Consider the following 25,566-nt stretch of genomic DNA (forward strand, 5'->3'; position numbering starts at 1 on the left):
AAATAATTTTGTATTTCATTATTCAAAAAAAAGATTAATTAATTTAACTTAACCTCGATAATACAATAGTTATAAAATTATTAATGAATCTGTTTTTCATTTCTTAGACTTCTTTTTCTCTGCTTCCTCCTCTTTCTCTTTTTCAATCTCTGTCACATATTTTTCAATAGAGTCTCCATCGAGCATTTCCAATGGTTCCCCATGTCTCATAACAGCAATTTCCAAGTTTTTCTGGCCAGATTGAACAACTTCTAAAAGGGCTCTAATAGCAAGTTTGATTGTACCCCTTTCTGTAGAAACTTCTTCAGAAGTATAGTATTTTTCTAAGAATTCTCTAACAGTCTTTGCTGATCTACCAGTGGCATTAGCTTTCCACTCATAATAAATACCAGAAGGTTCTGTTTGGTACAAATGAGGGGCTCCGTCGTAATCAAATCCACCAATTAAACATGAGATACCGAAAGGTCTTCGGCCATTACTTTGTGTATATTTTTGTTTCAGACTGGCAATGTATCTGAAGAAAAAAAATAGTATCATATACAGTCTAACAATTAAAGATAAAATCGTTACCTTGTGATATATTCTAACGTCACAGGGTCCTCAACTGTGAGTTTATGGCTCTGGCACTCAATTTGTGCTCTATTAATTAGAATTCTCGCATCAGCTGTAAGTCCAGCAAACGCCATAACAACATGGTCATCCAGTAAACAAATTTTCCTAACTGTACGTTCCTCTTGTAATTTTGCAACAGATTTTTTCTCTACTCCTAAAACTACTGTATTTGCTCCTCTAACACCAACCTTAAAAGTAAACAAACACTCAAAAATGTTACAGATTTCAATTATACCAGTTCCCATACACAAAAGTTGAAAATTCTCTTCATGGAAAAAATTTATAATTAACTTACCGCTGTGGATCCCTTCCGTACAGCCTCTTGGGCATACTCTACTTGTAATAAATGACCATCTGGAGAAAACACAGTAATAGCCCTATCATACCTTGAAGACATTTTTTAATAAAATAAAAATTATTTTTCTTTATATTTTAAAACGCCGAAACACAACCTCAAAAACTATTTTGCTTTGTAACTTTGGCGACTTGCAAATTAATGACAGTGACGTTTTAGACATTATTGACAAATCATGCTTCCAGTTCTATGGCCAACAGACACACAACATCCATGGTATGCTATATATTTTACCAGGGTTGTTGTCAGGTCAGAAAAGTGACTGTCTTGAGACGTCTATTTGCTGCACTTGCTCATAGATACGACGCGTGTGTACCTCGTAGATGTTGCCAGATTGTATATCAATTTAAAAAGATTTAAATTTTAATCAAAGATACAAAAACTCGTACAAACTCTTGTTCTCACCGTAGCGAGTAACTATTTCAAAAACCAAAATAATTTGGCAGCTGCTACTAATATCTTAAAATTTTATCTTCTACTCCTATCCATGCCCATATATTTATCTCTTTCTTCAATTTTCCAAGATTTTCTTGACTTTATGGTGAAGGAAATCATAATTGGATTCAGATTTCCGATAAATATTCCCTAGAAGTTGAATTCAAAAATAAAAAAGTATTAGTATTGATATAATGACTATAAAAATACAAATATAATTTTTTAATGATAAATATTACGGTTTACCAAAATAACTCACAAATTTGCCACATATTTTTATACGTTTTTTTTTCATAAAATTTCTTACTTAGATATCCAAGATATTTTATTTGTACACTTCAGTTTCGATGCCAGATGATTTTATCTAAAAAATTAAGAAAAACATATTAAAAAATCTAGAAAATTATGAAGCTGTAAGAAGATACTTTCTTACCTGTAGCCATCATCAACAGATTGTTCAACAAACATTATGGTGTAGCCTCCCTCACATATTTCGATAATCTCTTTGTAGTTGGGCCCATGCATTGTTGTCTATTGTTGGCTATGCAAGCTCAAGTTATCCCTGCTAATTTCCTAATATCATGGTCTTCTAGGTCTCTTAATTCCTTGTGGGTACCATGCTGTAATTTTTCTGGCCCATCTGTTGTCCCTCCTTCTTGCCAGGTATCCTGCCTATTGCCACATGAGGGATTTGACTTTTGAGGGTCTTTTGGTGTATGCACTCTATTCTTTTATGGTCTCTCTTGGTTATTCCCAGCATATTTCGTTCCATTGAGCGTTGTGCAACCTGCGCAGTTTCCTTTAATGTCCGTTTTAATTGTCCAGGTTTCGCCTATTTCATGACTGGTAATACACATTGGTCGAGTATTTTCTTCTTTAGATAGAATGGCATTCTGATCTGATTTGAATATGATTGAGTTTCTTCCATAAGTACACTCCATGCTAACTTAATTCTTCTGTTGATTTCTGGTGGTAGAGATCCCGAGCTTTGTATTAGTTGTCCCAAAAATATTTAATCTTCTATTATTTCTAGTGTTGTGCTATTTAGTAGAATGTCTTTTATATCTATTAGTTCATTGTACATTACTTTAGTTTTTCCTTGTAGAAGATACATTAATTTTGAGACCTACTTTACTGCTGGCTGTATTTAGTTCGTTAATTTGGGCTTGTAGTTCTTCGATCAGAACTATTGGCAATTAGGACTATGTACTATGTCATCAGCGAATTTTGATTGTTAAGATATTCCCCATCTATTTTTAATCCTTTATTGGTCCAGTCCAGTTGACGGAAGATTTCTTCTAGTGTTGCTGTAAACAGTTTTGGGGATATCGCGTCTTCCTGTCTTACCTGTAGTATATATCACTATATATTTTTTCAACCAATATTTTTTTTCACACTCAAAATCTGTCTGATATCTTCACAGCACTCAAATATACCCTCCCAAAAATTCCACATATAGCGCCCTGGAAAAAAAGGATATGCAACAACCAATCCACAATACCTACAGTGCAGCTCATACAGAGAACGTTAGTCCCTGAAGAGCTTGGAGCTGAAAAAAATGAAACATACTGAACATGAGCCAATGTGAACCTGTAAGACATTCAGACAAACTTAAAGATATCTACTCAAAATTACCCTGCCGTGGTTCCTTGGAGACTCATACAAAGACTGATAGTACTAGAGCATCTTGAACTACTGCTGCAAAAAAGATAGGAGCAACAAAAGAGTATTATATACATATACATAGAAATTGTGTCGACTTCAATTTGGCTTCGACATGACTCTCTAACCTGTTGCATACAGCTTTAAACAAAGTAGATGTTCAATCAACGTAAATCTACAAGATACAAGAAGAACCATACAATAATCTTCTAAAGGCGTTGAATCAAGTAGGCTACAGTAGTTCCTGGGAAGCCTCGTACTTATGGATCATTATATTCCCATTCTTGCTTCAAACGTAGTAGAACTTCAACCCATGTGAACCTATGAAACACAAGAACCCCACAAAATATTATGGAGGCATCGACTCAAACTGGCTGCTGTAGTTCCCTCTAAGCCTCATTCCAATACCTGTAAAAAATAGTAACCAAAAAAGAGACTACCATATAGGTAGAGATTGTGTAGGCCTCAATTTGACTCCGACATGACTCTGACTTGTTGTATACAGCTTCAAACAAAGTATATCTTCAACAAGCGCGAACCTATAAAGCACAAGAACCCTACAAAAATCATCTGAAGATGTCGACTCAAACTGGAAGCTCATAGAGGCTCTATCAGTCTTTGTAGAGCGCCAAGACCTACTCTTGTAAGAAAATAAACCAGACTTAGATATAACCCTGTTAAGTTTTGGACCTCAAAAATTTAAACTTGAACTAATGATGACCTCAAAAAGTCCTACAAATTTCTACTGCACTACTAAAAAACTCGATTCCCTTTTTCTAGGCCCTAGAATCATACCTGAACTTGAATTGAAAATACAAAAATAAGTTTAAAACATTTATACTATTTGTATTGAAAATTTAGTTATTAAAATGCTTAGATATTGGCATGTGTTTACTCTAAAGTAGTAATAAGTAAAAGAAAGTGAGTTAAAAAATTAGGAAGTTATAGAGAATTGCCTACACCTACACGTTTAATTTAAGAAAATAAAAATATCTGTTAAACATTCTCTAAATTTCAATTTGACTAAGATAATATGAAGAATGATATTAATTATAGTTAAATTTTTTTTTGAAATTGTTTAAATCAGAGAGAATCTAATCCCAAATAACGTTAAAAAGAAAACACTAAAACAATAAAAGACTTGGAATCTTCATTATCCTAGCACCCTCGATTCAACATTACAGAGACTATAATAGGATGATTATTCTATTAAATTAAGTTTAAAATTGTGACCTAGAAAGTCATCGACATCAAATACATTCTTAAGCAAAACCGATAGACATAACAAGCCAATAAAAAGACTGATAGACATAACAACCCAACAGACCTCTTCTGCTTTCGGGAGGAAAGCTGTTCGTTGCTTCTGTGAGGAGACTCCACAGAAGACTTTAGCCCCTGCGGAGCTCAACCCAACGTGCTTCTGTGAGGACGCTCATACAGGGGACGTTAGCTCCTGCAGAGGTCAACTCAACACTCTGCTTCGCTTCTGTGAGGGGCCCCACAGGTGACTTTAGCTCCTTCAGGACCGCGCTCACGCCAGCTCAGGGAAATAAACGAACAACCCAATAAACCAGACAAGAAAATGTACATTTAAAATAGCTTACTTTTTTGCAGAGAATTCCCCACGATGTGCCTCCCTGGCACAAAAAATATACGCTCACTAACCTGAAACAACAGAAAAAATACGTTAGTTGAAAATAATAAAAAAAGAAATAAATCTTATAACATACCTGATTTTATCTCGTTCCATGCTCTCCATCCTACTGTCTTTTTCCAGAAAATCTTCGTTCCAGACCTGCACCAATCGTCGTGCCTCCTCAGAAACAGCCTTAAGGACAAGAGTACCTTAAGACAACAGTTAGTGAAGAAGGTACTACGACTGAGACCTTGCACATCGGACATCTCAAGGCCACAAAAATTATTGATTTACTACTATATATAACAAGAAATATTTAAGGTGTCTTTAACGAGATAAATCTGTATAGAGAACTCTAGAGATTAAATAATAATAAATGAGGAAAATATGAGTCAATGGTATTTTCAACGAGAATTTACTTTACTCGAAAATACAGTTAATGTATTAATACAGTTAATATTTTAAAATTATCAAATTTAAGTTTTATTATATTAAACATAAAAAATGAATGTTTTAGTACAAAAGGTACAAGTTTATTAAAAAACATGATACCTCACGCCTTTTTTTAAATGTAAATGCAATTAGAGAATAATTAAACAAAAGTAAAATGATGATAGAAAAAATTTGATTTAATCCTATGACAATGCCCTACAGAAAACTATTACAGAGACTGAAATAGAGTGATTATTGTTTGAAATTTAGTTTAAAATTACAGAAAATAAAAATTATAATGTCCTCTAGATTTTTTTGAAAAGAACCTAATCCCAAACAACGCTAAAAAGAGAACACTAAAACAATGGAAGACTTGGAATCTCCATTGCCTTAGCACTTTCGATTCAACATTACAGAGACTAGGATAGAGTGATTAAATTTAGTTTAAATTTACAGAAAATATAAAAGATATCCTTTAGGGTTTTTAGAAAGAATCTAATCCCAAATAACACTAAACAGAAAACACCAAAATAAGAAAGGCTGTGAACCTCAATTACCTTAGCACTCCCCATTCAACACTACCGAGACTATAGATAAAAATATAAAAAAGAATAATTTCTGTTATAAAAATACTTGAAAAAAGAAAATGGTTAATTGAAGATCCGATATCTGGCACACATTTCATAAACTTTGAGCAAAAAAAAATGTTTTTCAATAATAAATTAAACATAACAGAGTAAAAGCCAAATTGGGTTTAAATTATTTTGAGAAATAGACACCTCGAAAAAAATTAAAGATATTATTTCTTGTGATTTTTACAAACGACAAGAAATAAAAAGGATATATATGATTCGAACCAAAGAAAATATGAACGCAAATAAAAAGTGTGACCTTAAAATGCTGTGAAAAGCCTTAGTACAGCCCCAGAACCACGAACCGACGCGACCGTTATAATTATGCTTCAGAAATGGTTCTCCTACATTTCCTCTTCATCTGCATACTGAAACAACGATAAAAAAAAATCAGTAATAATGCCCAAGTCCAGATAGTCCAAATAAATTCAACTCACCTCCATTCCACATCCTTTTACCGGCGATTCCTGCCACACGGCGTAAAAAGCAGCGTCGTCACACCGCGGGGGCAGAAGGACGCCCCTGGTTCCTCAGGGACTACGGACGGTCCCTGGGGAATCCCATTTAACGCGTCATCAGCATCGACAGAACATGGAATTACTTTTTAGCAGCAGGACATCTAAAAACACAGACCGACTAAATTCACAAATAACACGCGCTGCGTACACGATCATAGTTCTGAAAAGATAGAAATATTTTTTAAATTAGATTTATGAAAATGAAATGGACAGATGTGTGTTCGGACTTACCTCACTAACACTGACACTAGGCTGAATATGCTGGACTACGGCCCATCCCACCATTCTGATTAGACGTCGAGAAGGATGTCCCTCCCCCTCAGTGCTGGCTGTCCATCCAGGGTAAATTTTATATTTTGAAAGAGTTCTATCGCTTTGACATGAGATTATTAGGAAAAATTAGTTTAGATAAGATAGAGAGTTGTGCAAAATAGTTTAGATACAGCGATAGAGCAGAGAAACATTTAATGGGGCAGAACACAATTTAAAAAAGAAATGGTCCCTTATTCCAATCTCTTACAACAGTGAAAAGAAAACCCTAAAATAACGCTAGACTGGAACCGGCACTATTTTAGAATTATCAATTCATTCATCTCAAAGACCAGTAAATTTAATAAAAATTATTATAAGTTTGATTTGAAATTATATAAAAATATAGAGAATAAAACAGTTTAAATCAGAGTGAATTTACTTAATTTATACGTGAATGGGAATACTAAAACAAGAAGGCTGTTACTCTTCGATCGTAATAGTACCATCCATTCACAAGAGACCATGTAAAAAAGATTATTTTAAACAAAAATTATGTTTTTTATATTAGTTTTTAAGAGAGAGAATCTATTATAATCCCATTAAGGCCAGAAAGAAGACCTAAAACAAGAGAGGTTGTAAACCTCCATTGCCGTAGCACCCTCGATTCAACATTACAGAGACTAGAATAGCATCGTTTTAAATTTTTAGAAAGGATACAGTCTCAAATAACACTAAACAGGAAACGCTAAAATAAGAAAGGCTGTAAACTCAATTTTTATGAGAGATAATCTAATCCCAAATAACGCTAAAAAGAAAGCACTAGAACACTGAAAGACTTGGAATCTCCACTGCCTTAGCACTCTCGATTCAACATTACAGAGACTAAAATAGGGTGATTTAATTTAGTTTAAAATTACAGAAAGTAAAAATTATATTCTTCAGAATTTTTAGTGCGAACCTAATCCCAAACAACGCTAAAAAGAAAACACTAGAACAATGAAAGACTTGGAATCTACATTGCCTTAGCACTCTCGATTCAACGTTAGAGACCAGACTAGCACTAAACAGTAAAATAAGGAAAGATGTGTTCCTCCATTACCTTAGCACTCCCCATTCAGCACTACTGAGACTTGATAAAAATAAAAAACATAAATTTTTGTTACAATAATACTTAGCAAAATGAGTGGTTTATTGAAGATCCGATTTTCTGGCACATATGTCGTTAAAGTTTTAGAAAAAAATAGGTTTCAACGCTCATAACTCCAAGAAATAGAACCTTCTTAAACCGCTTAAATGGACAGTCCAAAACACCGGAGAGACCCAAAGGCACGGCGGGTGTTGTTCCAGTCAATTCGAACCTTTACGGAATCTTGGCCAAGCCTCGACCCTCCGATACCAGCTTGATCCTCCACTCCTGAGGACATTTGTTCCTTTGAACCCTGGCCAGACCAAAAATCACCGGGCTACAGGGCGACCCAGCTCAAAAAGAATCAGATTAAGAATTTGATGGTGTCGTCGAGAAAAAACCATTCGACAACGGTTTGCATTTTTCGAGTAACGAGGCAACCCGGAAAACAAGTTTATATGCCTGCGTTTTTCCAGTTTCGAGAGGAGAAGTAAAAATATAAAGTCTTTTACTAGTAAAAGCTTTATATTGGTGGTTAACTAGCAAGGTGCTAGTACGACATCGGAGGCTGAGAATAACCACATAGTTTTATGACGTTCCGATCGGACAATTTAACGTAACGTCTTCTGCCACATTCCCCCCACTCAAGGACCAGCGTTTACCTGCCCTTTCCGGTCCAAGAGTGCCAGATGATCCCAACCCACTGCACCCCTTTACAAGCCTCGTAGTCCTCTAATTGAGCTGAGCCCCACTCCCCAGACACCCTTTACGTTTAGGACAACAACCCGGCCCCATGGGATAGCCTGCATAGCATGTTATAAGCTTACGCCCGGTAATGGAGCGGTCGAATAACATACCCACTGGCAGACTACAACGCAACGAGCACCTGGGAACCCCGGCCTGTTACCGGGCTGTAATAATATGCGAACGAATCCAGGGCGAAACAGTCCCAGGCCTCCGAGACTGGCCCCTCGCGACAGTCCCCACAGCCAACAGATTGCATCGCAACCACCCCGCAACGCTGCTTTTTTGTGTCTATCGATTTTAGAAAAATACGAGCACTAAAAAGTACTCGTATTTATTATATTAAAATACTAGCAATAAAAAGTACTGGTATTTATTAGATACTTCATGTGAAAGATTCTGTTAAAGTGACATTTATTTAATTTAATTATTCTTTCAAATATAGAGATGAACATCTCTTTTTTCATGGATAAAAGTCTATAAACATTTCTTATAAAGTTTTATTTGCGTTAGAGAAAAAGAGTGACACTTGTGATATTGAACCCAGACTAAGTAAAACGACGGATTAATCTAACACGAACTCAGCGGTCATGTCTTTAGAGCCTGATAGTAGAGACATTAAACCGCACGCTTACTAGCTGGGAGCGTTGATGGATTTTCACGTGATAGCATTCCATGAGCCGTCTGCATGGGTAAAGTAAGTGTAGTTTGGTAATTACAATTGTGTGTCCCCATTCGATTGCGATCTGAAAAAAGAAAAAAGAAAAAAAACTTACATAAAGACCCCAAACAACCCTCTGGCTTTTACTAATATATAATCTTAGTAAACTAAGTTAAAATAAAAAATATATGTAAGTTAAAATAAAAAATATATGTAAAACTAAAAATGTAAAATAAATATACAGGGTATGCCAGTATTCGCGCTTCAATAAAACACCTCAGTTAGACAGGGCGTTAAAGAGTGTAGGTCTTATTAACACTCTATGTGACAGAGAAAAAATGTTTATAGAGAAAAATGTTTCCAAATTGATAGATATATACATTAAAAAAATATTTATTTACAAATTGGTTGTAGAAAAAAAATATAGTAAAATATTATAAGTTAAGTAGCTGCGTGAACCCCCTGTATACTGTATACAACCAAATAATTATTCTCAATTTAGAAAAATGTGATTTGATATTATAACAGAATTAACTTTTCATAGTGTGAGCTGTTTTTGAAAAAGTGGGTGAATAATATTGTAATTTTGGTTGAGACCCTATACACCCATGAGTTCCAAAAAAAATTAACCAAGAAATTAAAAAAATTATTTAATTAAAAATAATTTCAAAAATAAATATAGATATAGTAAGCCAAAAAGAACGAATTATAAAAAAATTAAAATCACAATAAAGTAGCACTATTTTAAAAAAATCTTATGAAATATTATTGAAATCAGCTAATAAAGCTAATATTTTTCTTAAAAATGTATATACAAATATTATAAAAAAACAATAAATATACACATATTTCTGTAGATTAGTAGTGAATACGAAAAATTAATAAAACACCAGTAAAATATTTCAAAATCTTCGTGTTATCTGTTTTTGAAAAACGGAGTGAATAATATCTATTGTGATTTTGGTTCACCCTATAAGTGCTAATAAAAATTGTTACCAAGTTTAAATAACTATTTATTAAACAAATATTTAAAAAATGTAATATGTAGATGTCACTAAGAAATATAGTATAATAAAAATAAAATTACAATAAAGTAGCCTGGAAAGTAGCATTATTTTAGGAAAATCTAATGAAATTAGATCATTGAAAACAACTAATAGTTTTTCTTAAAAAATTCTATACCAAATGTCCAAAAAAGAAAACAAAATATATAAAATATATTTCTGTAGAAATTAGTAATGGACGAAGAAATAGTAAAATATCATTAAATATTTAAAAATCTTAGTGTGTCTGTTTTTGAAAGAATGGGTGAATAATATTGTAATTTTGGTTCACCCTATATATCTATAGGTACTAAAAAAATTGTTACCAAGAAATTTCAATAGCTATTTAATAAAAAAGTATTTAAAAAATAAATATAGATAGATAAAACAGATAAAAGTCATAGAGACAGAGTTTAACAGAGTATAAATAAAATATTACAATAAAGTACCATTATTAAAACAAAACAGCTGATAACATTCCTTAAAAAATTCTTCGCAAATATTAATAAAAGAAAATAAAAATATATTGGTAATTACATATTTCTGTAGAGATTAGTAGTGGATGAAAAGTTAATAAAATATCAGTAAACTATTTGAAAATCTTGCCAGAAGCAACAAAAAGATATTATCAACCCCAAGCACATAGTCTCTAAGAATTAAACAAAATCAATGAATTAGCAAGCAAAATTTACTAGCTTCAGAAAAACTATCAATAACTTTTGTTTAAATGCATCTTTTGTAAAAGAAACAACATCTAATGTAATACATCTAACACGTGCGTTTATAAAATGAATGCAAATATATTTAGAAAAAAATAATCAATGCACAATTATAATAACATAGATTATAGAGAAATATTTCACAAACTTAAAAAACAAGGAACCGCAGTATTTTAATTTTTAGGGTTTAGATCTTGTTTAGATCAGTTTCAAGAAAAAGATCAGCTGATTATCAATTAAATTCACTAGTTATTCTTCATTGAATATTTTACTAATTAAAGCAGCTACAGGCAGATGCCAATTCTGTGCTTTACAGCTTTCTACACCTTATTTAGATTATTTTATAAAAGATGTAAAACATAAGTATTCCCCTATTATATAATATCTTTAAGAAAAACCATATCAAATGCACTACTACAGAAAATTGAGTGGTTATAAAGGTGCGTTTACACCGGCTGCGCCGCACAAAACATTTTTTTAACATGTACTTTTGAAGTGTATTTTTTTAGCGCGCACTAAAGTATATGTTAAAAAAATTATTTGAACGGAGCGGCGCAGCCAATGTTAACGCACCTTTATACATATATTCACTTATATAATTTTTTATTTCTTTTATTTCTAAAATACTATGTATGTACATCAAGATATCTAAGTCTAAAAATTATTTATTTTAATACATAGATATCCTGTACAACCATAAAAATAACAAATTTAGAAAACTGCCAATTCACAAAAAATTACATCTTTTTATAGCAAGCAGAAATTATAAAAAAGGCGAAACTTTTATACACTGCCTGATAAAGCTTCGACCAATCGGAAAAGAAATTACGTTACATTCAGCCAATAAAATTGCTTTCAAGCCAGCCTCTTTAAGAGCGTCCGATTTGTCGAAAAATATCAGGAAATTCATAGGAAAATGGTCGTACTTACCATCTCTCGAGTCCAGCTGGGCCTTACCCGCGATTGTACCGAGCAAAATGTGTAAAGGCGCACATTCACACCCGGAGTGCAGCACGTCTGGATACAGCGCCCGAGCTCAGGTACGACCTGAGCTATATGACGTGTCCAGACCCATACCGATCCTTAGTCCATTCCATCCAAAGGCAGCTTGGTTTCTTTGCGAGTTGAAGATCTATTGCTGTGTTGGTGTGTTGTTCGTCATCTCCTTCTTCACTGGCAGTGTGGTCCTTGGATATCCGTAACCCTGGATAATTTTTGGCATAATCTGAAAAAAGACAAAATATCTTTCAGATACATAGTTCATAATATGTTCCTGATACACTCATCCCGATCCACTCACACTTTTTTGAGCCACTCTATAAAAATTAAAATATTTGCCTGAAATACATCCTCGTACATACTTTAGGTTTGCACTTAAACGAAATTCCCAAGTTTTTTTATTCTAGGAACTACAGATGTCCGACGCACTATTGCCAGACCCTGTACAAGACCAGAACATCTAGAAACATAAAAACCTAAGCAAAAAGTCTCTAAGAAATAAATAAAATTAATGAATTAGCAAAGAAAATATACTATAGCTTCAGAAAAACTATCAATAATAATCCTACCTACAATATTAAGTACTAATTATTACCTTATATTAAGTTTCCAAATGTTATTTGGAATAAATACAGGCAAAAGTATTTTTTCTGTGTTTTAGAGCTTCCTAAAATCTATTCAGATTATTTTATAAAAGATTTATTGCATAAGTATTCTTCGATTATATAATATCTCTAAGAAAAACCATATCAAGTGCACTACTATTCGTAATATTCTTCAGAAAATTGATTGACTATAATTTATTCGCTTATATAATAAAGGTTTTTATTTCTAAAATACTATATTCATCAAAATATTTAAGTCTGAAAATAATTTATTTTAATACAACTGTAAACGTACAACCGTAAAAAAGAACTATTTATAGCAACAGAAAGTATAAAAAAACAAACAGAAAGAAACGGAAAGTTTAACAAAATAAAGGTGGCTTTGACTTTTTTTGTTGATCTTGCGCTTCTACCGGCTGCCTATAGATAATCGGATTTTTGAAAAATATCCAGAAATTCGTAGGAAAATGGTCGAACTTACCCTCTCTAAGAGTCCAGCTATGTACTACACATGATTTCCGAGCGCAATATACACACCAATACACACTAAAAGGCACTTTTCCTTAAAAATTCTGGAGAGGTAATCGACAAAAACATTATTACATCCTCGTCAACGGTCCGTCTAGAAATGACGATGGACCGAAACGACCAATAATATTGAGTTTTTGGCGCTCGGTTTCTGATTTTTGACGCTAGAGGGAGCGCCAACTGGCGCTTTTCTTCTGTTTACTGATGAAAAATTATGTAATTTATGACCTAAATTTCAAGTTTAAATGAAAATTTAGCAATATAACGCTACATTGGAGAAAAACTTGTTTCTTGGAACAACTTTGTTGTTCCATATTTTCCGAAATAATGTAATATTTAGTTAAATAGAGACTTATTACATCTTATAAATTATAAAATAAAAGGCAGTAATACCCCGCCTATTTATAACTTCTATCTACAAGACATTTTCTTAGTCAATGTTTGTTTGCTTTTATTTCACCATTTTTTGCTTTTATTTTACCAATTTTGCTATCAATAAAAAACCTCATTTAACATGATTCTGTGCTGTACAAATTATGTAATTGTAGTTTTTTTATCAATTCTCAAGCCCCAAAACAAGAATATATTATATATGTATAACTTACTACTTATTAATAACTACAAGATATTTACTTTTACAGTTGAGGGTTGGAACCTTTGGTGTTAAACAGCAAAATAAAAACACTAAATCACCACAATACACCAAAACACTTTTACTTTTACACTGGACGCGCGTTTCGCTAACCATGTTAGCATCATCAGCAGATGATTATAAACTAGTTTATAATCATCTGAGGTGATTTAGTGTTTTTATTTTGCTATTTACTTTTATTTCACTAATTTATGCCTTGAAATCATTAAAAAAAGCACATTTAACAAGATTCTGTGCCCTACTAATTATGTTTGTGTAGATTTTTAACAATTTTCAAGCCCAAAACAACACAAAAAAGCTGGTATTTTTTATTAATATCTAAATAGACACACAATCTGGCAACATCTACAAGGTACGCACGTCTCGTATCTATGAGTAAGTGCAGCAAATAGACCATAGAGAAATAGCTATATTCTGATATTACTTTCTCTATAAAGTAGACGTATCAAGAACAGTAATTAAAAACACACCATCAATAACTTCTTTTACAGCATACAGTTACAAAAATCCACACAAATTTGCACTTTATAATACATCGAGGGTTGTGAATACATTTATTACATTTGCACATAGATAAAGAAAATATGCACATGATATCCACACTGTACTTGACTGTACACGTCATACGTCATCGTAACAATTCTAACCTTAAATTTTTATCATATATTTTTATTGTCCATATCGGCTTTATCAAAATACTAGTTTTCCAGTTCTACTTTTTTATAACTAAAGTGTTTGGTAGATTTTTACGAAAATATAAAAATTTATCCGTCATGTTTATTAAAAGACGATATTTTCTTATATGTGCTTTACTGATAACTTTTGTTAGCTTAAGTTCTCAACATGATCATGACCACCACCATCACCACGACGAGGTTGATCCACGTCCAGCTTTCAAGTATTCAAAGGAAGCTAATGAAAAATTTAAAAGTGCCGGGGAGAGTCATTCCCACGAAAAACCAAACGTACAAGAGAAAATTCCAATAAGGCCTACAAACGAACTCTGGCTTAAGGCAATGGCTTCCACATTGCTTATAAGTGCTGCTCCTTTTTTAATTCTATTTTTAGGTATGTGGCTTATTTGTTCCGTTCCTTATAAATTAAACAATAAATATTTTAGTTCCTCTTGACAACACTGATAAGGAGAAACCATTATTAAAAATTCTACTGGCTTTTGCATCGGGTGGGCTTCTTGGTGATGCATTTCTGCATTTGATACCTCATGCTACATTGGGTGTGGGAGATGAAAACTCTGGCCACCATGGCCATGGACATAGTCATGGGGCCCACGAGGGAGAGCATGAACATGACATGTCGGTAAATGATTGTAGTTTATAGACACATTGATATTTTATTAATATTAATTTCATTCGTTAGGTAGGATTATGGGTGTTAGCTGGAATATTAGCATTTTTAGTTGTTGAAAAGACTGTCAGGATTTTGAAAGGGCCTCATAGTCATTCACATTCTGCCCCAAAACCTAAAGAAACAAACTCAAAAAAATCTACTGACAAGAAGGAGAAAAATAAAAAGACTGACAAGAAAGACAGTATGTAAAATCTACAAAGGTATATTGATTATTAATTTTTAACTATTGTAGTTCAGAAAAAAGAAGAGCATCACGAACCTATTAAAGTGGCAGGTTATTTAAACCTTGCTGCTGATTTTAGTCACAACTTTACTGATGGTCTTGCCATAGGTTCCTCATATCTAGCTGGAAACACTGTAGGAATAGTAACCACAATAACAATTTTACTACACGAAGTACCTCATGAAATTGGAGATTTTGCCATATTACTTCAAAGTGGAGTTTCAAGAAAAAACGCTATGATGTTGCAACTCACTACTGCATTAGGTGCCATAGCAGGTAATATAAAAATATCAGATACTATATTTATATACAGTATGCCCCTGAATTGTCTTTACAAGAGGAACAACATACATATCTATACAGGGAGAATAAAATATAATTTTACACCAGAGTTATAGTTTTTAAATAAAATGCTGTAGGTAAATTTTCTTTTTGTCCAAAATACCATCATTCTTTAGAAAAACGGATTAAAAATCTCAAACAGGAACTAGATATGGAACTTTTCTGAAATAGTGGGTCATCCTGTAGATATACTTTTATTAGACTTGAACAGAACCTCAGAAATTAAATAGCAATTGGATTTTTTCTCATTATTTTTGTTATTGGAACAGATGTTCAGCAAAATAATAAAATAACTTTACAGAATTTGTCTCTATACAATTTTTAAAAAGAACAAAATTATCAATTATTCACCTCAAATGATAAATTCATGTGTTCTCAAGAATTTACAGTCTTATTAAATCTAATCACATTGAAAAATAGTTTAATAAAATTAAATATCATGCTAATCTTTGAAGGTACCATCACTAGCAATGTGTTTTAATTAATTTTTAGGCACAGCTATATCGCTATTTGCTCAGAATAGCGCAGGCGCAAACGCAGCTTCCTGGATACTGCCTTTTACTGCTGGAGGTTTCATTTACATTGCACTAGTGTCTGTTATTCCAGAATTATTAGATGAAGAAAAGCCAAGTTTCAAGAACAGTCTTTTGCAGATTCTTTTTATGCTTATTGGCGTGTTTATGATGGTCCTTGTAGGAATGTTTGAATAGAAAAATCCTTAACACGTGCTTGCACTGTTAAGTCAACTAAAAAAATAAATACAAAATAAAACTACTTTTTTTCAGACATTATTGATTGAAAATGGAATTTGGGAAGTCTTAGAATATAGATTGTTATGTATAATACCTCAATTAAATAGGTAATTTAACTCAGAATACAATTAGGTATCTAAAAAGGATCAGTGTTTTTAGATATAAGACATAAACTCTGTTACCTATTTGTTTTATAAAGTAGTCTATAATCTTTTTGAATAGATTGTATAGCAAAATATTTTTTAACTGTGATGACTGTGTAATTTAGTTATTTTCTGAGTGGACTTCATGGTTGAGTATGTTTTATTGGATTAGAAATATTTTTGCTTTTCTATATAATCTTAAGTAAATTGAAATTAATTTAAGCAAATTTATACAGACAAAAATATATTTATTTTTATATGCTGAAGAGGTTAATATTATTTTATTTAAATTATTTACAACAAAACATCAATTAGTTCTAATAAATTTTTACTAATATCACAGCTTTCAATAACTTATTTTTCTGCATGCAATTTAATTTGTTCTAAACAATAATTCGACTGTTCTACTGATTCTGTATTTTCATACTTCTTTCCTAAAAATTTTAAAATAAAATCGAGAAAACCAAGTCTAAATTAAAATTTTAATTTACCTAACTTCCAGCCTAATCTGCAACATTTTTCTGCCTCTTTAAGAATTCCTTTTTGCAACAGAATTAAACCCAAATTAGCATGGACAACTCCCAAGTGAGTCTTATCCTCTAATTTATTTCCCATAGTTACTGCTTCTTGTAAATATGTTTCTGCCTTATCGTAGTCCTCAGCTCTAAAGCTAGTTATGCCCAAATCATTTAGCAATAACATACTTTTTTCGCTATTCTCACCGTGAAATTCTTGGCAAACCTTATGAGCCTCGTTTAGATGATTTAAAGCTTTTTTCGTGTCGCCTATGTCCAGTAAATATTGGGCGTACCAATCATTGATAACTCCGTACAAAACTTTTGCATTTTCATTGGCATCTTTGTGTTTATCTATTTGCTCCAAGCACCACCTGTAGCCTATATCAGCCTTTTCTGTGTCTGCTTTCAGCTGACATATCCTGGCTAATTTTAGGCTTATATGAATCACCTACAAATGACTGCTTTAAAAGAAAAAGAACTTATTTATTCAACAATTACTGAACAGATATAAAAAAATATGTTACGGAATACCTTAAGATCATCTTCAGGTGTACCTTTTGATAAAAGCAGTTGTAAAACACTGACAAATAATTTTTCAGCTTTGTCTAGTTCATACGTATCAAATGCCAAATTACCCATTAAATCGTAACAATATAATATTCCTTGATCATTCATCTGTTGTTGGGCCAGCCTAAACATAATTATTAAACAAAGTAATTAGCAATTAGAAGTTCGCTTTACCTCAAAGCCAAATGAAGCATTTGTTCGGCTTTATCGTACTGTTCTCGTTGTTTACATAAGACAGCTCTTTTCAATGTCATTATCAATTCTGACTCTTTTTCTTCATCATCTTTAGCGAATCCCAGCCACGTTAATATACTGATCGCAAATATTAAACTAGGGTGTTTATTAAACTTGTAATAATAACTATCTGATAGTTTTGGAAAATTAAACGTAACATTATGCAATTTGACACTCCACAAATTGAGTCTATGTTTGAATGATATTTTTTGATTTGCAGACCAAAGAATTCGACAATTCTGAGGATTTTTTAAGAGAACTTTGCATATTTTCAACATTATTTACCCATGCAATTTCAAGAAAAATCACAAAAATTTAAACTTAACCTCAAGTGCCAAATAAATAGGACATTTAACAAAATAAAATAGAAACTTTCTACAGCTTAGTTTATCTACCCGTTAGCAGATGGCGCTAAATTAAAATATTTGAATGTAATAAAAAACCATGCAAAACATTATTTAATTAATTTTATTACAAATCGACGTTAAAAATGTTTAATGAGGATGCATGTGATGCAAAATTGATTTTTAAAGGCAGTCCGAATCAGAAAATTTGCCCAAATCTTCGAAATCGCTACAATTATCTGATGTATCATAATCGTCAAGGCTTGGCTCAGCTGGCTTATGGAGGGGACACAATTTATTGATTCTTCCTGAATTGTTACAGGGATGTTTGATTTTTTGCGGCAATTCGGGAAACAAAGGGTTTGACTTATTATGTGCATTTTGATAGGCGAGAGATCTTCCCCCAACGTCACTGTATCTATTATGGCATTCGTTGATTTTAACTTTCTTCTTTCCAAAGCCCAATTTTCTTATAAAGCGACGTTTTTGCAATTTTATTTTGTGAACGATTTCTCTGTAAAATCCTAGCGGTCCTTCTTCCCTAAAAACCATTATTTTATTAATAACAAAAAAATTCCATTCAAACAAAATTTTAAATTCGTATAAACAGTTTCAATACCACTATATACAGGGTGTTAGCCTAACCGCTAAAGACCTTCTACGTATTTTTGAAATCAAAATAAAAAATGCTACGTTGGCAACGCTGTGCCGGTCAAGCTTAATCACGCGACTAATAAAGTTTATTTGACTGTAGTAGGGCAGCAATAGACTCGAACAAAAAGCCCTGAACAAACATCATGGATATTAAAATTAAAATGCTAGAAATGTCAAAGTTATTTAAAAAAAATATCTATTTTGTATTATGATACGCAAAATGCTTTTATAGTTTGTTCAAATGAACGAATCGTAGAGTCAATTCAGTATGAGAAATTGAATCGAGTGATTGTATTCTCTAAAAAGAATATCGTTATATGCCCATCACTAATACGAAGCACTTATGTCGATTCAAAATATACGTAGTACTAGGCAGTAGGCAGTTCCACGGAATTTTGAAACACCTTGTATATTTCCATATACCGGGTGTGTCTCAAAAGCGACTCACTCTTGTTTTATTTTTTTTAGATAAAAACGAGATTTGGTAAGTTAGTGTATTGACAAATTAGGATTGATTGATGTATTCAATTGATTTTGGACACTTCCTGTTTCACCGAAAATGACTATGAATATATGTAATATACTAACTATGAAATGTATATACTATGTCACTAGATATGAATTATTATAATATGCAAAAAATCATTCTATCAATTAATAGTGTTACCACAGTTTAAAGAATATAAAAATATCAGTTGACCCACTCTTTGCCCGTATCAAAATTCCTCCCGCCGCTCCCCGCCTGTCTTGTAGGCTTGGGTCAGTCTACATCCGCTGCTCGACGTGTACACAGCGTTCCAAGTTTATTTTAGTTTTGTTTTCGGTCCGACGCATAGGGTGAACCAAAAATAGTGTTTTAGTTGTTTTATTCGAATTGTGAATAAAATGTCTACTAGAAATATTTGTGCAGTGGATGGTTGTGAAAGTAGAATGACAGACAATATATCGTTCTTTAGGTGTCCAAAAGATGAAGGAAGGTATGTGTTTATATAGTATAGGATATTAAGTATATAATAATTAAAGTATTAGACATATTAAGTATATTATAATTATGGAAATCTAACTATGAATAAATTGTTTTAAAAATATACATATAAATTAAGAAAATATTTTACTCGAAATATGCACAAAATATTTATTTTTAACAATTAGTTTATTATTTTAGTAGATATTTTAGAGTAGTAGTAGATACTTTACTATTATGTTTTGGATTTTACAGTATTTATCGGTTTGCAAAGTGCATATTAAATTATTTTTTAAGATATTTGCATTTTTTTAAATAGCATGTTTTACTTTTTAGATGTTTGTATTTAACTTTAACTATCTACCTGGAAAGTCCAAATTTTAGGACAACAAGTCAGGTAATAAAAATACGTGCACACAACTTGTTCTGCTATTGACAAATTTTTTAGAGTTTTTGCTAAATTTTATATAACAGTAAATATAAAAATTGACGAGCACATGGGAAAAACGATGAGTATCCAGAAATTATAAATGTTCAGGAAACCGTTTTTTTATAATTTAAGAAATATGCAAATTATTATTATATATATTAACTTATTATATTTATTTAGTATAATTTTTCATATGGTGTTTCCATAATAATTATTAATAATAATTACCCTATTGACAATTCCATATTCCAAAGAATTAGGATAGAATAATATATGTAAATTATTTTGTTGTAAAATTAACATGAATAAATTAGTATTATAAGATATTGTACTGAACTAAAATCCGTTATTTATTTCACATTTCAATTCATATCGTATTTATATTTGTAAACAATGAGATATGTTATTAAATAATAATAAGAAGAAAGTAAATATAAATATTGATCAATTATTAAAGACGCCTAAAACTGTTAATCAATAAAACTAGTACTGTATTTTTATTTTTCTACTTGCTATATTAAAATTCCTTAGTATTTTTAGTTGATCCCTCGTATACGGCCAGCGTTCTGACTGATAAAATAGCATTTCCGCTGCACCCGGTAAACGTACAATTTTTTTGTCACCTCGAAGGGTCACGGGCCGCCTTTGAAGTCAAAATAACAATAGAATTCCTTAGAGTGGGCCAACTGGTATGTATTCTTTAAACTGTGGTGTTACATTTGTTATTTTATGTAAATTGTGCTTACTTTAAAGTACGGAGATCGACCGTTCTACTGGCATGCAGGGCCGCTAGTAAGAAAAATATAGCCATAAAATAACTGACGTAAAATCCCAAGGTGTGGCTTTTCAATAGGTCTAGAATCGCATCTGCAGACCACTCAGTCTCTAAAAAAGGCAAGAACATCAAATATTCTATTTTAAATTTCATCAGTGCAGAAATAATGAATATGTAATGTGTGTATATACAGGGTTATTCACCAAATACGATACGGATTATTGTAGCTATTGTAAATATTTAGCATTAAACACTTTCATACTCTTGGAGAAATGAAGCCTAAAATTTTCAATACAACTTCACAAAATTGAATATATTTCAAAAACGGCAAGGTTGAAGTGTGATAAACCTTAATCAAATTTACCTTTATTTTAATGGTAGAAACTAAAAATGTAATAATTTACAGGGTGTTCCGTTTAAAAAAATACAACTTCTTATAATATTTTTTATTTATTTGGGACACTCTGTATCTTGTAAAAATATTTTTAAATTGTAGCTCTAATAGTCCTTCAATGAACCCAAAACTTACAATTTGTAAAAATCTAATCGTTTAGCTACAATACTCCGTGTCGTATGTGGTGAACAACCCTGTATAGTTTGCAAAGTAACCCAGTTGTAGACTAGCCGTTGGCTGCCTGCTATTTTGCAAGAATGCGCGGATTCCTTCAAAATAACAGCGCTTTTAGTTAGTTTGCAAAATAGCTGGCTAGTTTTAAAACTAGCCAAGTATCCATTTTAGCCGTAACACATCTAAATACTTGTCATTGAAATCTAAAAACTGTCAATTAAGCATTAAATAAATTTTAAAATATATTTTTTTATTTATAGAGATAAAAAAGGGCTTTCGTATGCCCCATCTTGACCTCTAAAAGAAACTATTTTTTTAGAAAGAGTATATCATAGTACGACAAATTATAACTATAAAAAAAATATAGTTGCCTGGATAAATATTCTAAACGATAAAATGGATCATGCATATACGATCATACAATATATGTGGTTTTTAGATTTATAAACTAATACAGTTCTCTTTTTTAACTATCCTTTATTACTCTTATATTTATTGTGAAAGTATTAATTATCTTAAAATTACATTTCTTTTACCTGAAAGCGATTCTTCAATGTGGTTAGCCAAGGCCGGCAGAGACTCTAATACCCATTTTTCCAACGGGAACCAGAAATCTGTAACCAACTGTTCCATAATGAACTCGGCGATAAGGAACTGAAATTCAAACATAACATTTTTTATTCTTTAAAGGGTCAAAGCAGGTGTGAATAAAATTGCCATATTTATGCTGTATCATTTCTGCAAATTGCAAACTGATCATTAGGGTGATAGTATTAGTAAAATGTAACGTAAACGATCTAGATAAGATATTTTTATATAATTTCATGTAGAGTTATAATTAATGTGTATGCATAATGAGTTTAATAAATGTCAATTAATTCATAGCTAACAATTACGCTAGTTTAATGTACTTTGTATCTAAAAATAGATGCGAAGAGTAAATCTTTATTATTGTGATTTTTCAAAATAAATGGAAATATACTATTCAAAATAATTCGCATATTAAAAAAAAGTAATTGTCATACAAGGTGGCGTCTCTCATATGATTCTGCAAAGAGAACGACGTTTGTATTGAAATCAAATTTTTTAGGTATACGTCTAATTTAAAGTTTTTTTGAATGAAGGGAAACTTTTTACGTGCGTTGCGAGTAAAATTTCAAGGCCTTGACACACGAAAAATTCATGAATTTTTCATGATCTTTATGAAATTTAGTATTTGGCTTATTATATAGGGTTAATTGAAGGGTTGTTTTTTACCTAAACTTTATTACAGCACAGACACCTTGTGTCTGTGCAAGAATTTCGTGAGTACCTTTTCCTAAAACATTATTTTTCGATCAGAACCGTATCTCCTGAGTATTTCGTTTTTTGACTTATGTCAACAAATGCCTTGCTTAATTTTTAAGAGCAAAATAAATTACCACCAACAATTTGCAATTCTTTCAACTCGCATTACTTTTGTGACTATTGTGGTAATGTCATATCGACACTGATTAGAACTCTACAGGGTGGCGTCTCTCATACGCCGCGGAAGCTCCAAGGAGAACGGTAGTTTATATCGAAATAAAATTTTGCCAGCATATGTATAATGGAAGCATTTTATAAAAATATATAAAATTATACAGGGTGTCCCCGAAAAAAGGTACACATCAAAGTTGAGTTTTTTTTCTAATGGAACACCCTATATATGAATTGATTTTCGGATTCTAGGAAAAAAATAAAGGGGAGTTTTATTAAAGAAGCGTATACCTAAAATCTAAGGATTTTGACATATTTCACATTTTGTGAAAATGTAGAGTAAATTTTAAATTTCGATAACAGCTACCTAAATTTTAGTTGACCTTGTATAGCCTGATATTTAATTACAGTAACTATTGTATGCTAAACCAAATTGAAATTTGACCCGAAAAGTTATACAGGGTGAGAAAAAATTAATATGGAATATTAGTCACTTTTAAAAGCAAGTTACTCCTTTATTTTAAATAGAACACCCAATATATTATTCCGGTGTTCAATGGGAAATTTATATATGTATCTTCAAAATATTATTAAGGTTGACTACTTCTCAGACAAAGATTTTCCTTGATATTTTAATTTTTATGATTTTGCGTAAGTACCTAGATCTTTATTATTTGAAAAAATCTAGGGTGGCTGTCTGTGATATACCTTTTCTTAATTTAACAAAAATTAAAGATTGTAGAGTAAAATACTCAATACACATTTAAAACATATTTTAATTATTACACAATTAAAACTAGATATAAACCTATAATTATGCGACAAAAATTAGCTAGATGAAATCAAATGCTCAAAATGCTTCCTTTCCTGTTAACTGCATAAAATAATTGTCTTTTCAAAAGGATCTTTTCATTTTAAAAGGCATATGTGGAGTTCTACCTCGAAAAGCAGCTACAATAATTTCTCTCACACAACACAAACTCATTAGGCATGTGATTATCAACAACTTTTATCTGAAGACTTTTTGTCTAAAATAGATTATAATGGAATTAGGGACAATTTTTAAAATAGCCAAAATTTGTTTTTTTTTCAAAATATCTAGTAAGCCATGAACTTTTTCAAAAATCTGAAAGGCGATATGATCCCACAAAACTGCAATTCTTTCCCCATTTAACCGACTCTTTATCTCCAGTATAGAAACTCTATCTCCATAGAGAACATCGTAGGAAACCCATCTTGTATTTATGCGCGATACGTGGAGCCTGGCAAATAGAAAATGCCTGAGTTTAACCTAGGCATTTGGCATTTGGCTAGCGAAATCAACAAATATCAAATACCTGGTCAGATAGCAAAATCGTTCTTTTTACTATATTTGTTATTTTCCATGGCGCATAACAAATGCATAGGCAAACGAATATCAGCTTTATGCCTACGACATATCCTAAATTTCAAATCTAAACATACTTTACCTCGATTATGAAATGTAATTTGCCAAGTCTTCTAAAGTTCCTGGGATACAATCGCAGACTCCACAACAGTATGAAACCGGTGAATATGAAGATGTACAGTGCCATCAGGGGTCCGTCTCCCACTTTTGCCGGCTCCCGAAACAGTTGCAGCGCGAACCCATTTAGTACGGCCGCTGTCACACAGGGAAGAAGCATACCCATGTTGACGTCACGAAGTACACGAGAATTTTGCGAGGGGTGGTTTTAGTCTACATTAGATCATCGAATTTTCTAATCGACTATAAATTTTGACAGTTAGATATGTAAAAATCTTTGACACATAAGCGTCATTTTATTAAACGTGCTTATTTACCGGTGTTAGAAGTGGTGCTTATTCTTGGTATACAGGGTGACTCGAATTCTACGCTCATCATTGGGATTTCGGAAACCGTAAGAGATACAGGATCGGTTAAATGGAGGCAAAGTTGCGCAATTTCATGGTAAATAAAATGTCGTATTGCATTTTTATTTTTTTTGCATAAAATATTCTGGTGATGGAATTTTCTGTACGAAACGTCAGCAAATATCAAAGTGACTATATATAGTGTTTTAAGAGTGATGAAAGGATTTAATTAAATTGAAAAAAAAAATCAGGTCCGAATTTAAAAAAGTTAAGTTGATGATGGTCGCCAGAAGCCGAAACGTCAGAGAAAGTGGCCATGAAAATGTGTATTTCATTTTAAGTTATCTTAACAAATAAAGCCAGGAAACAATAGAAAACAAAATTGAAAATTCCGTTTTTTTTTTCGAATATATTCGGAAGTATTCGGAATTTTTCAAAATGCAATACGGCATTTTATTGAGCATCAAATTGCGCAACTTTGCCTCTATTTAACCGATCCTGTATCTCTTACGGTTTCCGAAATCCCAATGATGAGCGTCGAATTCGAGCCACCCTGTATACAGGGTCCGGCAATAGTGTGTCGGGCATCTGTAGCTCCTAGAATAAAAAAATTGGTTTGGTTTGGTGCAAATCTAAAGTATGTACTAGGATGTATATCAGGAAAATATTTTAACTATCTACAGGGTGGTTAAAAAAAGTGTCAGTGGATCTGGATGATTTTTTAAATAAAACACCCTTTATATTATTGCATTTTTGGCTTCCTT

General features: G+C 32.0%; 4 protein-coding genes across 4 annotated transcripts; 1 reads left to right on the plus strand and 3 right to left on the minus strand.

The window, feature by feature from the left end:
* On the minus strand, window positions 1–1,111 carry LOC115875377 (proteasome subunit alpha type-7-1-like). Its single transcript, XM_030890803.1, has 3 exons — window positions 908–1,111; window positions 571–800; window positions 1–514 (listed from the first exon to the last, which is right to left on the minus strand). The coding sequence occupies exons 1-3, from the start codon at window positions 1,007–1,009 to the stop codon at window positions 97–99; spliced, it is 750 nt and encodes a 249-aa protein (XP_030746663.1). The 5' UTR covers window positions 1,010–1,111; the 3' UTR covers window positions 1–96.
* Window positions 1,112–14,231: 13,120 nt separating this feature from the next.
* Window positions 14,232–16,705, plus strand: LOC115875378 (protein catecholamines up). The gene is made up of 5 exons (XM_030890804.1): window positions 14,232–14,679; window positions 14,732–14,928; window positions 14,989–15,160; window positions 15,212–15,478; window positions 16,037–16,705. Exons 1-5 carry the CDS (start codon window positions 14,385–14,387, stop codon window positions 16,252–16,254), a joined length of 1,149 nt encoding a protein of 382 aa, XP_030746664.1. The 5' UTR covers window positions 14,232–14,384; the 3' UTR covers window positions 16,255–16,705.
* On the minus strand, window positions 16,676–18,113 carry LOC115875379 (tetratricopeptide repeat protein 19 homolog, mitochondrial). Its single transcript, XM_030890805.1, has 4 exons — window positions 17,699–18,113; window positions 17,489–17,648; window positions 16,931–17,405; window positions 16,676–16,873 (listed from the first exon to the last, which is right to left on the minus strand). The coding sequence occupies exons 1-4, from the start codon at window positions 18,034–18,036 to the stop codon at window positions 16,794–16,796; spliced, it is 1,053 nt and encodes a 350-aa protein (XP_030746665.1). The 5' UTR covers window positions 18,037–18,113; the 3' UTR covers window positions 16,676–16,793.
* A 99-nt stretch (window positions 18,114–18,212) lies between these two features.
* On the minus strand, window positions 18,213–24,753 carry LOC115875380. The gene is made up of 4 exons (XM_030890806.1): window positions 24,421–24,753; window positions 22,030–22,147; window positions 20,897–21,035; window positions 18,213–18,643 (listed from the first exon to the last, which is right to left on the minus strand). The coding sequence occupies exons 1-4, from the start codon at window positions 24,619–24,621 to the stop codon at window positions 18,286–18,288; spliced, it is 816 nt and encodes a 271-aa protein (XP_030746666.1). The 5' UTR covers window positions 24,622–24,753; the 3' UTR covers window positions 18,213–18,285.
* Between the last annotated feature and the right edge of the window lie 813 nt (window positions 24,754–25,566).

This window comes from Sitophilus oryzae, unplaced genomic scaffold, assembly GCF_002938485.1.
Source record: "Sitophilus oryzae breed Bouriz unplaced genomic scaffold, Soryzae_2.0 scaffold_1385_pilon_pilon, whole genome shotgun sequence".
Classification (NCBI taxonomy): Eukaryota; Metazoa; Arthropoda; class Insecta; order Coleoptera; family Curculionidae; genus Sitophilus; species Sitophilus oryzae.

Coding starts and splice junctions, on each gene's coding strand:
- LOC115875377 (XM_030890803.1), bottom strand. CDS start 1,009: ATGTCTTCAAGGTATGATAGGGCTATTACTGTGTTTTCTCCAGATGGT. Junction 801..907: donor TACGGAAGGGATCCACAGCG/GTAAGTTAATTA, acceptor TTTACTTTTAAG/GTTGGTGTTAGAGGAGCAAA. Junction 515..570: donor ACGTTAGAATATATCACAAG/GTAACGATTTTA, acceptor TTTTTTCTTCAG/ATACATTGCCAGTCTGAAAC.
- LOC115875378 (XM_030890804.1), top strand. CDS start 14,385: ATGTTTATTAAAAGACGATATTTTCTTATATGTGCTTTACTGATAACT. Junction 15,161..15,211: donor AAAGACTGACAAGAAAGACA/GTATGTAAAATC, acceptor TAACTATTGTAG/TTCAGAAAAAAGAAGAGCAT. Junction 15,479..16,036: donor TGCATTAGGTGCCATAGCAG/GTAATATAAAAA, acceptor ATTAATTTTTAG/GCACAGCTATATCGCTATTT.
- LOC115875379 (XM_030890805.1), bottom strand. CDS start 18,036: ATGTTGAAAATATGCAAAGTTCTCTTAAAAAATCCTCAGAATTGTCGA. Junction 17,649..17,698: donor ATGCTTCATTTGGCTTTGAG/GTAAAGCGAACT, acceptor AATTATGTTTAG/GCTGGCCCAACAACAGATGA. Junction 17,406..17,488: donor CACCTGAAGATGATCTTAAG/GTATTCCGTAAC, acceptor AGTCATTTGTAG/GTGATTCATATAAGCCTAAA.
- LOC115875380 (XM_030890806.1), bottom strand. CDS start 24,621: ATGGGTATGCTTCTTCCCTGTGTGACAGCGGCCGTACTAAATGGGTTC. Junction 22,148..24,420: donor AATTACATTTCATAATCGAG/GTAAAGTATGTT, acceptor TTTGAATTTCAG/TTCCTTATCGCCGAGTTCAT. Junction 21,036..22,029: donor CATTGAAGAATCGCTTTCAG/GTAAAAGAAATG, acceptor TGCCTTTTTTAG/AGACTGAGTGGTCTGCAGAT.